The 13,057-nt window shown below is 44.2% G+C and overlaps 1 protein-coding gene across 1 annotated transcript in view; it reads left to right on the top strand.

Moving 5' to 3' along the window:
• The window catches only part of LOC126156694 (putative SLC9B1-like protein SLC9B1P1), a 110,055-nt gene that overhangs the window by 30,500 nt on the left and 66,498 nt on the right, over positions 1-13,057 (top strand). The window contains exons 2-3 of the mRNA XM_049916327.1: positions 487-643; positions 3,370-3,451. Coding sequence (XP_049772284.1) covers positions 538-643; positions 3,370-3,451 — 188 coding nt within the window. The 5' untranslated portion in view covers positions 487-537. The remainder of the gene's footprint in view (positions 1-486; positions 644-3,369; positions 3,452-13,057) is intronic.

Below are 13,057 nucleotides of genomic sequence, written 5' to 3'. Positions count from 1 at the left end.
TAGGTATAAGTTATTTAAAAAAATTACATAGAGTGATATTTACACCAATGATGAACGATAATTAAATATAATTGAGAATATATATATAGTTGTAATCATCTTAGTGTAATAACGTTTAAAACGTCGACCTTATATATAAGAGCTTTACAGCACCTGTTCGAAAGTATTGTGCTCCCAACATAGGGAAAAACCTTTTCTAACTTACTTTATGACAATTACATGGCATAATATACCAACATAAAAACGTTGGTAAAGTGAGTTATAATGCACTTAGTACTTCTAGAGATATGACTTGTTCCTACGTTAAAATCACAAGTGAGACTAATGTATTCAATACAGGTAGAATGCTTCTGTTTTAGATACTTGAAAATGGCCTAAGACCAAAATTGTACAATTTTACATGAAATAAAGAGAACGGCGGCTGAGGGCATCACGAAATCATTCAAAAATACTTCACATACATGACACTGGACATTCTGTTCGCAGGTGACTTTATTGCTGCAGATCTAGAGCTAGTGGTAAGACTGGAAATTCAACATGTTCGGGGAGAGAAAGGAATTTGACGTGACAGCAGCTGCCGACAACGAGCCAGAGTTCAAGATGACGATGGCACCACCCCCCGACGTCGGCGAAGACAATAGACGTACGTAAGAACCACATTCCTTCTCTTGCCCACTCTGTAAACTGTTTGAGTTTTTGTAGCACCCACCAACAACTCCCCACGACCAGACTTTAGCAAAGGAGATTGTGTGTAAGAGTGAGAAACGACGACCTATATAAACAACATAGACTGGCTATGGCACCGCCATCTTTGAAGCAACTTGAAAACTGAGCCGCCATGTCTTGTAACGTCAAGGTGCAGCCTACACGTCGTCTGCTAATACTGAATGTTGTTATTGTTTACTACGCATGGTGTAAAAAAAAAAGCCAATCTGCACTGACAATCTGATGTCTCCACTGTAAAACGTACAGTGATGAAGACTAAAAGAAATGAAACACACTTCTGACATCGATTAATTGAAAAGTTTATTACGAAATGTTGCAGTTCATTTCGCTGCAATGCCATATAGATTAGGTCAAAAACAATTTTAAATAGTTCAGTAGGTCCAAAAACGATCAATTGACAGCGCAGGACCTTTCATTGTCCCTTAAACAATATAAGTTTGTATATATTTGCCGAATATGTTTCCCTCTTTCTTCCATTGGCCTGGTTTTTGCACAAATGGTGTAACCTACAATTAAAATACTATTTTAACAGAATCCTGACTAGAAAAGAGTAATGTGACTCTTCTCCAAATTCAGCTGGCACCATTAGATGGTCAAAATCGAGTAAATAAATTCGGTCTGTCACCCAACATTCTGAACAATTCCACACACAACTACAGAAGGAAGTTCTTCTTGTACCTGTAGGTAACTTTCACAATGTTCTTCTGGATGGTTTGAATGCTCACCAGTCGTTACTCTGAACTGACTATCTTTTTAACAGCTGCATTGTGGTGGCTCTGCCCGCTTTCACAATACTCGATAGTCAGTCGCTGAGTGGACTAGTGGGAATATATTTCCTAAAAAAAAGCCTCTTACTTGAGTCGATAACACGAAAAAAAGTTCTGTAACTCAGTAACATCGTAAATAGAGTATCTCATATGCCGGACTCCTATCTGGACACGATCAAATGTGCTGATATCTCGCATTTAGCCAATCCTGCGCCCGATTCTTATTACAGCCTGTACAATGTTCGATGATCTTCCAGCCCACGTGACATGGTGAGCTATTCCATTGGCTTTGGCCTCAGGAGTCCAACAAGTCAGTCACCCAGTTCAGTTGCTCGTGACTTTAAATGTCACACCTTAGGAATACAGTCAGTGCTGACAAATCGAGCATCAGCGATGAAAAAGATCGAGTGCTGATGCACGTGACTTAGAACGAAGCACTGGGAGCATGTTACTCTGTCGTAAAATGTTCTTCAGGCTATTCAGGGTGTTCGTAAATTCCCATTACAAGTTCCCAGGACTTGTAGGGGGGAGTGGGTACTTAATGTTTTGAATAGAAAGCCATGTCCTAAATGTCATCCAACAACGCTGCAGAGCGCCCAAGTTACAGGCACCGGCACCTGTAAATTTGTGTATACACAAGGTGATTTCTTAATGATGTTACAGACCTTCAGGGTAGATGGAGAAGGATAATAATATCAACTTGAGGTAAGGGTCGTTGTACCGGAAACAAACGAATCGAAAGTTGTGAGCAGAAACCATTCTGATATCTCTGACAGTGAAATATTTGTAACTGTACTGTTGTTGCTAGAAGTGGAGGGAATGTAACTTTCAGAGGTGATAGTATGGACCAAAACAAGAAAGGATGTCTAGTAGACATGGGCTCTAAAATGTATACCTGACGGACTGTGAGCAGTTCTTCATCTCACAAGTGTGAAACATATCTCCTCTATTGAACAAGTGCTCATAGATTCTAAGGTATGCATTTTAGAGCCCATGTTTACTGGACTATTTTTCTTATTTTGGTCCATGCTATTACCTGTGGAAGTTGTCTGTCCTAAAGTCTTAGCAACGACAATACAGTTGCATCTATTCCACAGTCAGAGGTATTAGCAAGGTTTTCGCATACAGCTCCGATACAGGGACCCTTAACTCAAATTGATACTATTATTCTTCTCCATCATCCTTGAATGTTTGTAACATCATCACGAAATCACACATACATATATTTATGGCGGCGGTGCCTGTAGCTTTGACGCTCTGTAGCGCCGTTGAATGACGTTTCCGGACATGGACTCCTATTCAAAATATTATCTACTCATTTCCCTCTCCTAGCCCTAGAAATTTACAACGAGAATTTCCGAATACTCTGTATATGTAAACCAGGACATAGTGAGGACAGGTATCTATGAGACAGAGATTATTATTAACTGATAATAATAATTTTTTAAAATTTGCAGTTGCAACTATTTGTTGAGAACATCCTGAAAAGTGGATCGCTAGTTCTGGATCGGCAGAGGTCAAATGACTTTGGCTCGTTAATGTCTTGCGTCCAGCCACTCCCAACACTGGCGATCCAGCAACAGTGCATCCTTATGTACCGTGGCCTTTAAAAAATAACTGTTAAGTTGCGCCGTGCCCAACCAGTAAGCACATGTGAAGTGCTACGAGGCAAAAGCGCCATCTCTCCCCGTCGACGGTCGTAGTGGTGGGAGTCGGTGGGTCGAGTTTGTTTCCTGCACTCCCCGTCCCCTGCTGATAATTCGCTCAGGACGTTGTGAACAGACCATATGTTTGTGAATGAAATAACTCTTTAATAACGGCAATATTGTGTCCTCGCCTTTGTGATTTTATTATATGATCACTCTTTTTCTTTCAGCTAAATCAGAAGTGGCGACATCCGTGTCGGTGTCGACCATTGATCTCGTCGAAGAGAGCTCAGACACTTCCAGAGTAAAAATGTAAGTTGCGACAAAAGCAATTCTAAAGGTCTTTTACGAAAAATATTATCAGAAACTTGCTCACTTCATACAAGATACCAGGTGATACCAACTTGTGTATAATTCTTCGATTTCAGCCTCCTCTGCAAATCCTGTCTCATACGCACACTATCAATTCGTGACGTTTAGCTCTGTGGTCCTTTTCAGCTAATGGCGATGAATAATCTACATGAGGACACTGGGTTTCAGTGTCTCCTAACCTTCCATATCCAGAGCCATTCATAACAATACAAACATAACACACCAATGATCAAGAATTCGCCAAAACCATCCTCACTACCCAGGTACACGCTCGGCGCTCTAAGTTCAAGGAAAAAGAGAAGCCGTATTTCAGTATTACAGTATGTCCCAAAAACAGCGATGCAAATGGGTCACAACGTTTGTGTCGAACTAGTAGCTACAGGTTGTTGGTTTCAAAAGATTGGATAGCATGTAAAAGGCTTCTTCATTGCAGTACTTATCTCTGATTTTTGTGGAGTGTTTGAAACTTGATAACGAGTCAAACGTGTGACGGAACAGAAACAAATATAGTAAAGTGTTCTGACCATGGTCAGTCTTGTACTGCTACGGCGCCTGCAGACTGATCCTCTTTCATAATCAGTAAAAAGTTACTGCTTGTTTACTAGGTAATTTACAATGGGACCGCTCCTATTCGTCATCACTGACGTCCTCCAGATTTATGTTATATGAAGGATTTGATCAGATTTGAAACTGACGGAAGTGACAGCACCGGATGACAAGGAGCTCATAAAATATAGCATTTTTGGCGCGGGTCGGACGAGGCATGAGCCACAACAGCGGCTGGCGCAACAGAAAAGAGTGGAGGACGGTAACCTGAATGTTGTAGAGTCGAGTCCCTACGTGGAAACTTTTCTTATATTCAATTTTTACGGTACTTACACAAGAAATAAACAGAAATAATGTGCATACAGTTTATCAATATTTTCATAAATTGATGTGAAAAGGAAAGGGAAACCTTAAAACAGCGTTATACAGAATTTTTTGAGTTTTCTAACGAATCTCTACGTGCAGAATAAGAATTTTATTCTGTTAACTGACTTCTGGCGAGAACAAACAAATCCAAAATAATATGACGATATTTTTCAAAATAAAAAACGATTTAAAATCGTACCATCTCAAACGCACTCCGCTAGTGCAACCCTACGATGTACGTTTTTATGGTCAGCTAATAAATCTGATCAAAAAGCTTCAAAACTACTCTAATCCTATAGGGAGGGAAAAAGAATCACATTCCGAGGAGACTGCATAAAAATACATTTCACTGAACATCGCCAGCCATCATTGCCAATATTTGTCGAAATGATGCGTTAACCGTGGATTGCTAACAAACTGTGCAACGAGGGAAGAACTTTTATGAATGTAAAAAAAAGTTTTTTATATAAAGTTTAAAACGAACATGTAATTGCAGAATTGCAGCCTTTATATGTACACAAGATGACGAGAGACTTAGTGCTTATCTTTTTTTTTTTTAATCTAACTTCATACACGAAGTTCTTATGTATACCTTATGACCCTTACTGAAAAGTTATTTACATCCCAAATTTTACTTCCGTTTTCCTTTTCACACCTTTTTATGAAAAGGGTAATAAATACAACGTATTGAGCGTTATTTCAGTTTTTTGCAGTATAACTTAAAAACTGAAAATTAAAGCTTCCGCACAGTGATTCGACCCAACAGCTCTCGAATTACCGTTGTGTGTCCTTTCAGCTGCGTCAATGCGTCAATAGCTGCCTGTTAACTACGCTGTATTTTCTAAACGATTCGCCATCTGGAACTCCTACTTCTATGATTTTAATTCCTTTCCAAGCGCTGCGTATGCCATAAATTTGGACGAAATCGATGATGACGAATAGGCGTGGTCCGCTTGTTAGGTCTGTGCATCGTCATTTCATAATTTTTGATAATATAGCGTTACTATTTTAGCACGTTTTTTCTTCTTCTGCGTAGTTGGTTGATTGGATGCTTGATATGTGCGAGGGGACCAAACAGCGAGGTCATCGGTCCCATCGTATTAGGGAAGTATGCGAAAGGAAGTCGGTCGTGTTCTGTCGAAGGAACCATCCCGGCATTAGCCTGAAGCGATTTCGGGAAATCACGGAAAATCTAAATCAGGATGGCCGGACGCGGGTTTGAACCGTCGTCCTCCCGAATGCGAATCCAGTGTGCTAACGACTGCCCCACCTCGCTCGGTTTAGTTTATAGGTTGCAGCTTGCATCATTTATCGTCTGATGTTCGGTGTGGCCAGACGAACTATGTCAGAGACGCTTAGTTGAGTGCCTCAGCTTTGTGTTTGCTGTGGCACAACACAGTATGAAGTACTTCCGAAGGGAGATGAACTGTTTCGGGCGATCAAAAAGTTTCCGTTTGAGTGCGTTTCTGTAGTGTATGTACAGCCCAGCGTGACACCGATGCGGGTACATATGCATCTACTAGTAGGCAAGGGGTTAGTGTGATCTTCGAACGGCAACTTTTAGATCGCCTCTTATACATCGTAATAAATCTGAGATAATCAAAACGCTGGACTTGTATTGTAATATGCTATTTCCCCGTCGCCCACGGGTGCTAATATCTTCGCAACTGCAGTCGCCTCGGTTAGTGTCCAGCTCCAGGGGGAAGGAGGTTTTTGTTCATCCTGAGGACGATAGGCCGATCTTTTCCTAATACTCCCAAATGGGTTGCGGTCGGAGCCGATTAGGCTTATTTTAAGGTCTGTTTTCCTTAATTCTCCTAAATAGGTTGCGGTCGGGGCCGACACCCATTACGGAAAAGAAAGAGTAGGCAGTCTCGGTTGCAAAATGGAAATGGTTTTTCATTTATTTAATTTGTGACGTGTCTCTCTCACAGGAGCATCATTAGACATCGAGTAAAAACACTTGTGGATCACTGGCAAGTGTACAGAAAGTCCTGCTTTCACCAATAATGACACGTCATCCAATAAAATATACAGGACACATCGCCTGTGTTTACTCGCACTCTTGCCAGTGGTCCTCGAGTGTTTTTACCCGATGGATGCGCCCTGTATATTTTCTTGGATGACGTTCCATTTTTGGTGATTGCGGGACTCGAGTGTTTTTACTCGATGTCTGATGATGCTCTTATGAGAGTGAAACGCGTCACAAATTATATAAATGAAAAAGCATTTCCATTTTGCAACCGAGACTGCCTGTTCTTTCTTGAACATCTCAAGATGTTACTGTACCATTAGCCGAAAGATGTAGCGGTGTGATTTTCATTACAGAAAAAGTTTCTGAAAATATTGTCAGGAAACCGCACCTCTCAGAAGGTTTGTTGATGACAGCAGGATATGGCCAATGAAAATGCGTACAATCTCTTCCTGATTCGGACTGAATGGAAAGCCTTAATGTAAAATAATTTCATGGAGCGGTCTGGAGTTTGCGGGATCAAGGAGTTCGTCAGCAGCCTTCATGGGGTGTAGAAATCACGTTCCCGCTGAGACGGAGGGGGTGCTTTCGTAGGGCGCATCAGAAGAAGGGAGGGGGCGTGTTCCTATCGTGATCAGCCAGCTAATTTCTTAAAGTAATAAAAATTGAGAGATACCAAAAGTGCGGTCCCATAAGCGGGCGTGGATTTGATATCGCATTGAGCCATTCCAGTCTTCTAGGCGAGTGATGCCATTTAGCGAGTGTGCACACACTCAATAGTCAAAAACCTCAAACTATGTTGTGGAGCCAAGTAGCTAGCTGGAAAATGGTGAGTAGTGAACAAAACGGATTTGGTGAGGTTCTCATTTACGGCAATAAACGATATTCGTCTCTGCTGAAATTTGAGCGTAGTGTTTTTGGGTGACTCTTTCTGTATTGACTTTAAATATACATGTTCTGATGCTGTGGAGATTATCAGCGGAAGTTGTTAGTGTACAGTTTTACGCAGCGTATGAGCCGTGCCGGCCGCGGTGGTCTCGCGGTTCTAGGCGCTCAGTCCGGAACCGCGCGACTGCTACGGTCGCAGTTTCGAATCCTGCCTCGGGCATGGATGTGTGTGATGTCCTTAGGTTTGTTAGGTTTAAGTAGTTCTAAGTTCTAGGGGACTGATGACCACAGATGTTAAGTCCCATAGTGCTCAGAGCCATTTTTATGAGCCGTCAGCGGTGTGCATTTTACATTTCGGTTGTTGGACCTCGGAATTTTTCTGATGGTACTTGGATTGCCACAGGAAATTAATTACAGACTTTGGAGTAATGAGAAATTTAACCTCGTCTCATTGCTCAAAGTGCGTCATGGTTTTAGTATCCTGTAGTGTGTGATGCACGCTACGAAAAGAGACGTGTTCCCAGGTAGCCAAGAACAACAGAACTTTATTACTGACATAGGGAGTACACGATAACGTTTGGCTGTCGGTAGCAACTGAAACAGTTTCAGAATGAATGCAACTGAAAGTTTATTCTGACCTGATGAGAAATTAGACTAACACTATAACTGCTCTTGAAGATACAACTCGAGTACAGTCTATAACAGTAAGAAAACACTGCCGTAGGCAAATTCCATATATCCAGCACTAACTGTGTCTGAAGTTCTGTATGGTGTATACTGCACTATGACAAATACTCTCGCCGAACTTACGACGTCGAATGTTGAGGTCGAGACGCTTAAGCCAACACGGCAATACGCACTGACTGTTGAGCTTCTGGGCGGCGTACTCTAAGGCCGTCCGGTGGAGGAAGACTGGGGAGTTGTGCTACTATCACGTGTCTAGTGGGGTGAGCCAGTGCTGGCAACATTAGCGCTGTATACGGCACATGTGGTGTCCCCGGATACTGCAACGACTGCCGCAAGCTGAATGAGCTGTGGTTCTGTTACAGGCGCCTTGCCATTGCGGCAATCCACAGCACCCTACTGTATTGCCTGTGGCTGGATCGTAAGGCGCCAGCCAAGGATGCTACACTCCTGGAAATTGAAATAAGAACACCGTGAATTCATTGTCCCAGGAAGGGGAAACTTTATTGACACATTCCTGGGGTCAGATACATCACATGATCACACTGACAGAACCACAGGCACATAGACACAGGCAACAGAGCATGCACAATGTCGGCACTAGTACAGTGTATATCCACCTTTCGCAGCAATGCAGGCTGCTATTCTCCCATGGAGACGATCGTAGAGATGCTGGATGTAGTCCTGTGGGACGGCTTGCCATGCCATTTCCACCTGGCGCCTCAGTTGGACCAGCGTTCGTGCTGGACGTGCAGACCGCGTGAGACGACGCTTCATCCAGTCCCAAACATGCTCAATGGGGGACAGATCCGGAGATCTTGCTGGCCAGGGTAGTTGACTTACACCTTCTAGAGCACGTTGGGTGGCACGGGATACATGCGGACTTGCATTGTCCTGTTGGAACAGCAAGTTCCCTTGCCGGTCTAGGAATGGTAGAACGATGGGTTCGATGACGGTTTGGATGTACCGTGCACTATTCAGTGTCCCCTCGACGATCACCAGTGGTGTACGGCCAGTGTAGGAGATCGCTCCCCACACCATGATGCCGGGTGTTGGCCCTGTGTGCCTCGGTCGTATGCAGTCCTGATTGTGGCGCTCACCTGCACGGCGCCAAACACGCATACGACCATCATTGGCACCAAGGCAGAAGCGACTCTCATCGCTGAAGGCGACACGTCTCCATTCGTCCCTCCATTCACGCCTGTCGCGACACCACTGGAGGCAGGCTGCACGATGTTGGGGCGTGAGCGGAAGACGGCCTAACGGTGTGCGGGACCGTAGCCCAGCCTCATGGAGACGGTTGCGAATGGTCCTCGCCGATACCCCAGGAGCAACAGTGTCCCTAATTTGCTGGGAAGTGGCGGTGCGGTCCCCTACGGCACTGCGTAGGATCCTACGGTCTTGGCGTGCATCCGTGCGTCGCTGCGGTCCGGTCCCAGGTCGACGGGCACGTGCACCTTCCGCCGACCACTGGCGACAACATCGATGTACTGTGGAGACCTCACGCCCCACGTGTTGAGCAATTCGGCGGTACGTCCACCCGGCCTCCCGCATGCCCACTATACGCCCTCGCTCAAAGTCCGTCAACTGCACATACGGTTCACGTCCACGCTGTCGCGGCATGCTACCAGTGTTAAAGACTGCGATGGAGCTCCGTATGCCACGGCAAACTGGCTGACACTGACGGCGGCGGTGCACAAATGCTGCGCAGCTAGCGCCATTCGACGGCCAACACCGCGGTTCCTGGTGTGTCCGCTGTGCCGTGCGTGTGATCATTGCTTGTACAGCACTCTCGCAGTGTCCGGAGCAAGTATGGTGGGTCTGACACACCGGTGTCAATGTGTTCTTTTTTCCATTTCCAGGAGTGTACATTGGTGACCATCATGTAGACTGATTTTTCAAATGGTTTAAATGGCTATGAGCACTATGGGACTTAACAGCTGAGGTCGTCAGTCCCATAGTACTTAGAACTACTTAAACCTAACTAACCTAAGGACATCACGCTCATTCATGCCCGAGGGAAGATTCGAACCTGCGACAGTAGCGGTCGCGCGGTTCCAGACTGAAGCGCCTAGAACCGCTCGGCCACAACGGCCGGCGACTGATTTTATATGTTCAGCACTGCAGAGAAATCATTTGGATCCAACAACAACAATTTCCAATTAAATCTGCGGAGCAATACGCCGTGTAACTTGTCCTGCACATCACACATCACCAAGAGTGTGTGGATACCGGCTATGTCCACGAGAATAACTTCGTGCGGTGCCATGGAAGCTCTTTGGCATGGACTAAAGCAGGGCTTCACAACATACGTGCTCGCGAAGCAAGCTGTGAGCAGCAAGGCGCGAGCACGGAGCAGCGCGAGCACGCTAACCCCACTACCGGACCAGAGCGGAGAGTGGGGAGAGTCACGTGGGGCACACAACAGCTGCCGCCAGTCAATGTAAATCTGCGGCCACCCGTAGGGATATCACTCACGAATTATTACTGCGACAAATGAAACAAATAAAGGAGAATGTACACGTGCCACATAATTTTATTAGCTTAGTGTATGCCTCTACATTCGTATTAATTTGTGAACTGTTACACAATAAAAGATGTCACTGAAGTGTGGGATTCTCGGTTATCTTGTACTTTTTGCTCTTTACAATTGCGTCTATGTTCGGAGTAATTGTTCTTGTGCATTGTAGGCGCAGTGTACAGTTTAAATTTCGATCAGACAATGCTTTTCTCAGGCACGATTTGTTACATTTCATTGCAGAGAACAGTTGTTCACAAACATACGTGGAACCGAACATTGATATTATTGTAGCCGCCAATTTGTGCAAACGAGAAAATCTATCCTGAGGGAAGTGTCTGTAGAATTCCAAAATGTTTTTCTTGTTCTGAAATTTGTCTCTGTATTCTCTGTCACACTGGAGGTCAATAATTTCTAGTTGCAGCTCAGGACGAATCTCTTCAATATTCGCTGAATATGGAAAGGAGAACAGATCAAACTCACTGTCTAGTGCTGTCAGATCTTGAAAGCGTTGATCAAATTCTTCCTTAAGGGCAACTAAACTATGTGAATAACATTCACAGTCTTTGTGAACATCTTGCACGGTTGATAATTTAGGAAAATGAGCTAGATTTCCTGTTTCCAGTTGACTCACCCAAAGCGTCAATTTCATTTTAAAAGCTCGTGTTCGATCTATGAAATGTGTAATTAGCAGATCATTACCTTGTAGTGAAATGTTCAAAGCATTCAGATGGCTAGTTAAATCTGCTAAGAACGCGAGATCACATTTCCGTGAAGGCTCTTTCAGTTCAGGAACACACATGTTATTTATTTCCATGAACATATTTATCCCATCTAACAGGCAAAAAAATCGATTTAATAATTCGCCACGACTAAGCCAGCGGACCTCGCTGTAATAAGGCAGGCTACCATACTGGCTTTCATGCTCAAGAAAGCTTTTAAATTGCCTGTGTTGTAGCCCATGCTTCCTTATGTAATTGGTTGTACGAACAACAAATCACATCAAATTTTTTAGAGTGATACTCTTTGCACATAAGTTTTCCTGGTGGATCACAAAGTGAACGCCCCTTATTTCATTCGGCACGGTCAGTTTTTGCATTTTCTCCTTCAACAGCGCAACGAAACCTGACTTTTTCCCTGTCATCGCTGGTGCCCCGTCTGTAGACACTGAAACTAAAGAATTCCACGACAATCCTATATTTTCAACAATTTCTTCAACACTACTTAAAATATCACCTCCGGTTGTAGTGTTCTTCATGGCTACTACATCGAGGAGCTCCTCCCTCACCTGAAGATCTCTATTAACACCTCTAATAAATATGGCAAGCTGCGCTGTTCCAGTGATATCAACACTTTCGTCCAGAGCTAGACAATACGCCATAAAATCTTTACAGATATTTGCAAGCTGGCTCTGGACGTCGTCTGCCATGTCCTGTGTGCGACGCATGACACAATCCGAAAATGTTCAACTTGAGATGGACTCAAATGTTCCGCTGCAACTACCAAACATACTTTTATTAAATCGCCATAGTGAAGGGGCGCAGGGATTTTGCTAAAAGCAAAGCAATTTTGTAACTCACTCTGAGAGCTGCCTCAGTAGATTTTTCTTCGTCGTCCAGATTTTCTTCGGATAGCTTTCTTTTAAGTTTAATAACTTCCTGTGCACGATCTGGTCCGTCACATTTTCCACTTCCGTAGTCTTTCGCGTGGTACGACATATAATGTCGCTGCAAATTAAATTTTCTAAAAGAATTCAGCGTTTTGTGACATACTAAACATTTTGCAACACCATCTTTTTCTGTAAACAGATACAATTCCTCCCAAAGGGGGTTGAACTGCGAAAGCATGGTTGGGGTTACACAACGGCGACTTGACATGCTTCTTAACCAGCGAAGTGACTGTTAGAGCTGATAGTAGTACTTTAAACGTTACACAGTCAGCGCGAATTCAATAGGCACGCTGCGGCCCTATTCAAACGTGCGCGCGCATTTCCCCTCCCTCGCCTCCCACCCTACTCCGCGACCTTGCACCTGCTCGCGAGCACGTGCCTGAGCAGACGCGAGTACTCGCGCTCAAAACCGGCCAGTTGTTAAGCCTTGGACTAAAGCAACGTTTCAGTATTTAGAATTAATGGTTTGAAAATGCCAATGTGACCCTCGTAATTTAGGTTTCTGGGAACAACCAATTAGACTGATATGTAAAACTGTCAAAAAAAGCTCCTGCATTTTTGATGGCCGCACGGAGTGGCTCCGCTGTTTGAGGCGCCATGTCACGGATTGCTCGGCCCCTCCCGCCGGAGATTCGAGTCCTCGCTCGGGCAGGGTGTGTGTGTGTTGTTCTTAGCATAAGTTAGTTTAAGTAGTGTGTATGTCTATGGACCGATGACCTCAGCAGTTTGGTCCCTTAGGAATTCACCCACACCCACTCAAACACCCACTCACCCATCCACCCACCCACACACCCACGCATACACACACACACACACACACACACACACACACACACACACACACACACAAACATACACACACATTTTTGATGATGTATCATTAATCCAACGAGGAATCCAGCT

This window comes from Schistocerca cancellata, chromosome 2 (genome assembly GCF_023864275.1).
Source record: "Schistocerca cancellata isolate TAMUIC-IGC-003103 chromosome 2, iqSchCanc2.1, whole genome shotgun sequence".
NCBI classification, from domain to species: domain Eukaryota; kingdom Metazoa; phylum Arthropoda; class Insecta; order Orthoptera; family Acrididae; genus Schistocerca; species Schistocerca cancellata.
Note: the sequence above shows the minus strand (reverse complement) of the source record. Positions and strands in the feature narration are given on the sequence as shown.